This window comes from Anoplophora glabripennis, unplaced genomic scaffold, assembly GCF_000390285.2.
Source record: "Anoplophora glabripennis isolate ALB-LARVAE unplaced genomic scaffold, Agla_2.0 scaffold2889, whole genome shotgun sequence".
Classification (NCBI taxonomy): Eukaryota; Metazoa; Arthropoda; class Insecta; order Coleoptera; family Cerambycidae; genus Anoplophora; species Anoplophora glabripennis.
In genome coordinates this window covers 5,216-10,284 of record NW_019418965.1, presented here as the reverse complement: position 1 = coordinate 10,284, position 5,069 = coordinate 5,216, and the positions used below count along the sequence as shown (strand labels likewise).

Genomic DNA, 5,069 nt, shown 5'->3' with positions numbered 1-5,069 from the left:
AAACTAATGCAAAAAATTAAAGGGTCAAAAGAATTTCCGAAATTTTTCCGTGATTTTTCCTCAATTTAAACATTATTTGCGGTGAAAATGTGAGAAAACCTATAAAAAAATTTGTTCATTGTTTCAAATGTTTAAGCTCTAAATACGTGACCCTTTAATTTTTTTCAAAAGTTTGACTGAAACAAAGAAACGGTTAGCTAGATCGAGATGAAACTGCACATGGTTCTTCTAGGTATATCGAACTGTAAAATTCATGCTTAATATTAGTCATTTCGTGAAAATTTCTGATTTACCCGTCAATTTTCTAAAAAACCATAAATTACCCACTTTTTCCTGTTTTTTTAAATTCGTGTAAAAGATGAAAAAAAAAATTCCGAAAAGTTGCGGCAGCATGTTATAGGAAATTTATTCCAGTTTTCGAAACTGCCCTTCAATTCTCTGTACGACCATTTGTCGATGATTGACGACAAAAGGGTCCTTTTCCATTGAAAGTTCGATATTTCGATGAAAAATGGTCGTATCGAAATTTAAAAAAAAGGAAATTGCAACTGAATAAACAAGCTATCTGGTCCATGGAATGGTTTAGCTGCAAAAAAAATTCCAAGTCCGTGGAATATTTTTGTCGCGCTATTTCTGAAAATTGCATGATAACCTCCTAAAAAATTTCGACCTACAGATCTAAAAAAAATAGAATCTTAGAGCTTCAAAATGTTTTTGTATCCGTTAGCTTCCAATGTAGAACAATTGAATTTTGTGATTTCTTTAACCGAACAGGTCCGTTTTAGAAATGGACACAAACGGATTCTTAAAATGCGTAGCTTAACACAAATGTTGTCTTGCTTCACCATAAATTAAAACAATATCCATCAACTCCGAGTTGCTATACACGTAAACCATTTTTACACTTGAAAAACTAATGTAAACACTATCACAAAAACGTCAATACTAAAATCGAAGGGATCAAAATACTACAACTTCTATAATTTTTTTTTCTCGGAAAATATAAGGATTTTACAAAAATTTTTTTTACGATATTGACTCCATTTTTCGTGATACATCTATTCCCAGATTTTTTGGATTGGTATCTAAGTCAGTTTTTAAAATGCATCTAACTAATTAGTAAATTTGCTCAAGAAATATATTATTACAGCTAGCAACAGGGTTTTAAACAAATATTTAATATCATCAATCATAATCTAAAAGAAGGGAAGAAACTTCCAAATTATACTCCATTCCACTTAAGAGAATAGAGAAATGTATACGTTCAGTTTTATTTTAATTTTCACTTAAACTATTTAGATTTCGCAGTTGGATTATAATATTTAATTATCTATTCTATTTTCTTAGAAACTGGTATAAAAAATCCTATAATAAAATGTAATTACTATACGTCTATGTTTTAATAAGGACACGTCAAATAATTTACTACGTATAAAAATGATATAGAAGTGCACTCATTTGTTAACTTTCACAGAGCAAATTTGAAACAAAACAATCACAACCATCAAATGACATGTTAATTTTACCCAACTGTAAAATACGACTTGTACCACTTAAGATTTGCATAAAAACAATCTAGGACAAACTAATTTCAATGGAAAATAACTATTTATCGATCTAATATAATATAAATAGTAATTAATACGTAGCTTTTGAATAATTTTAGTTTTAGCGCAGTAGTAATATCGGGAGATTTAATAATTATTATTAGTAAGTAGTAGCGTTAGAAATAAAATTCATTGGGTCGTTAAATAAACAACATGTATAAATTTATTGATGTCAGTTATTTTTATAATTGATATCTTTATTCGTTGACATCCATAAGAACAAATGATGTAAGCAAATGATGACAGCAGGTCTCGTTGAATTTCAAAAATTTTCTCATCAGAAATGGCTTTTATTTAAAAAAGTACCTAATTCTAGGGATTTTATTTTTTTAGATAAATATTTTATTTTTTTATAATTATGTTGTTTGTTCTAGAATTATATATTTGAATATGACACTTTTATAATATCTAGAAAAAGAAAGAATATATTCAAATATTTTCGGCTTGCTTAAACTATGTTTATTCCGCTTTGTTACAGATCAGCATCAGTTTCTTAGCTTACTGTTTGTTCGTCGAGAAAAATCGAAATTTATTCCATGAGCTAGATACCTGCTGTCAGATTAATGCGGTTACTTGATTTGAATTTCAATAAAACGTGTTATAACACGTTTTATTACAACAAATTATAATTTGCAAACGGCGCATTTGAAATGCAGTTCAAGATAATTATTTATATAAAAAATATATGTAAGTTGAGCAAGTATCACCTGCCAATAAGCTGTAGTACGAAATAAAAATATATATTTGCTTCAATAGAATTAATAAAACTGAAAAATGATTCACACAAATTATTCAAAATTCTTAGCTAAACATCAGACGCAATAGAGTATCACCATCACCATTTGTATGAAGTTCAAGCTTTTTTTTTCTTACGTAAAATAGTTGTTTANGTACCACAATGTCTTTTAAAAGTGGGCGGTTTTTATTAAGTTTCTGGATCTGGTAGTTTGTTGTTAAATTGGGCCAGTGCTTAAAATCAGAAAAATACATTGCCTTCACTAACGTGGCGCCATTATCTTTTGTACAGTTTTGCACAACATTTATAAAGTCTTGGAAGTCATACACTTTTGGATTCTGTTTTAATCCTTTTTCCACGAGATGGTGAAAACTGTCAGCAGACATAAATGTATGACCGACCTCAAAATATTTAATGGTTATTGTTTCTGCTGCGATGTGGTCTGAATTTATTAAGTAAATTAAAAAACTCAGTAAAGACCAGTTTTTATTCTGGCCACTGCAATTATCAGCCCATATAAAAATATGTTTTTTGTCACGTGCGTAATTTGTCAAAAATTTGTAATACGCACTAATTATATCTTCTTTCTTACGTCCAGCAATAGCTTCATGCCAAAGTACTGCTACAGCCTTATTTTTTACTGAAATATTTCCCAAAGGCACGAAAGATTGGTTGAAAACAATAATTCGTGGTGTAAATATTACTTGTTTGAACATTTCGAGCCTGGGAAGCATTATTACCTTTTGCATATCAGTGCAATAGTGCATAGTGTCTTCGTCGTCGGTTTTCTGCTTATCGCGCCTGTATTCTTCCCTGGATTCTTCAGCTTTTTTTATGTGCTGTAGCCACTGACAGCAGGTAGGACAGTCATTATTAGTTGTAGCATTTTCTTTGGAATGAGCAACATCGTGCAACAAAAATACCTCGCATTTTTCGCATTCTTCATGCCCCAATTTTGCAAATGAAATATTCAAGTCCTTAATTACGCTTCTGTAAAATTCATAAGAGATTATGACATTTGGATGGGTTTCCTGAAAATCTCGAAACATGCTGGTAATAGTGATGTCACTAGGTAGGTACAATTTATACGGTGCGTGCTCCCGTCTGTAATGCGAAACGCACGGTGAATATTTTTTAATGTGATTTTGAATAATTTTCTTATCAATTTTCAACCTTTTGTAGGAACCACGTTTATCTGTTGGTGGACTTTCAATATTTCGCAAGATTGTATCATTGTTACCTGAATATCCTAGAGTTGTTAAGAAAAATACTTTACAAACTTCTACACGTGCGCCGTTTTCTCCCTTCATAAAATATTTTCTGGTTGACTGTCTTCTAGAATCTTTACTTGAACTTAAACGTCTTTTTGTTACATTAACTATTTCAGTGTAATGGCTTAAAAAAGCTTTTTTTTCAGTAAAAGTTTTATTCCAGTACTTCTTATTTATTTCTTGACGTGTTGTTATCCCAATTTTAAAGAAACAGTTTTTCTTGCATTTACAGGGCGGTTTTAGTTCATGGCATTCGATTCTCTTCTTCTGAAGAAACTCCATCCTATCTTTTTTAGACACTAAATACTTTTTTCTTTTTCTGATTTCACCCTTTTTTGTGAAACTTTTATCCAACTCCGTATAATTATCGATCGAAATTTCATTTTCTTTAGAACTCAACTTTTTCTCCGCTTTATTTCTAGGATTTGGCGTAACGTGTTCAATATCATTCGGTCCTACAATAATTTGTATATTGTTCTGTTCACTGCTTTGGACTTCTACATCATTCTCTTCTGTAACCATTTGAATTATATTTTCCTGCTCATTTCCTGAAATCCCTAATTTATTCTGTACTTCTTCTTGCGCATTTCTTTCAGTTTCCATATAACTACGAACTGTCGTCACAGGCATTGGAGTGATATTTTCTGGCTGGATTTCTGGAATGTCTCCACTGACATGTTGTTTAGTTGTTGCAATAATATCTGAAAAATATATGAACAAAATAAATAAATGTACCGATATAAAAAACACAGGACAATTTTAGGCGTAAATTGCATTTTGCATTTGATAGGTAAAATCAGACAAAAAGAGCATATGAAAAGCGTCTACCTACTTTCGTAGAGAGATTAATAGTGAAAAATATTTTATATTATTACAATGTTTATTGTACCACTTAATAGATCAACTAAGTAATTAACAATTAAGTGGTTCAAATTTACAATTATTATTATTATTGAAAGCAAATTAATCATTTTTGAGTTTGGATTGACAAATTTTAACAAAGCAATGATCAAAGTGACCTATTTTAAAGGTTAATTGATATATTGAGACACGTAGACTCTGCCATGAAATAAATATATATTCATTTTAACTTACCTTCCAAGTTTTTAGGTGGACCTAATAATAATTGATTTAACTCTGTGGAACTTATAATACTGATATCATTTTCCTCAATAAAACTTTCCGTTACGAGGGGTTGCATATTTTCATCTAGTAAAATCATTTCGCTTATTGAAACATCATTAATTGTGTTACTTAAAACATCACTATTCGAATTGTTTTTAATGTCACTAGTTTTAAGCACTTGAAGCACCATTCTTTTTCCTCTGGATCCCATTTTGTAAATTATTTCTTAAGAAATAATTATGACTCTAAACTAATGCATGAGCACGCACATACGTTTGAGAGCTAACTGAATAACAATCGACGATTTATTTCGTTACTAGACAAAAAGAC

At 30.3% G+C, this 5,069-nt stretch overlaps 1 protein-coding gene across 1 annotated transcript; it reads right to left on the bottom strand.

Annotated features, from left to right (window-relative positions):
- Positions 1-3,083: 3,083 nt before the first annotated feature.
- On the bottom strand, positions 3,084-4,836 carry LOC111692716 (the record flags this gene model as incomplete). The annotated part of the gene is made up of 3 exons (XM_023456816.1): positions 4,710-4,836; positions 3,922-4,315; positions 3,084-3,333 (listed from the first exon to the last, which is right to left on the bottom strand). Coding segments are annotated over exons 1-3 (771 nt in total), but the record flags the coding sequence as incomplete, so codon positions are not given.
- Between the last annotated feature and the right edge of the window lie 233 nt (positions 4,837-5,069).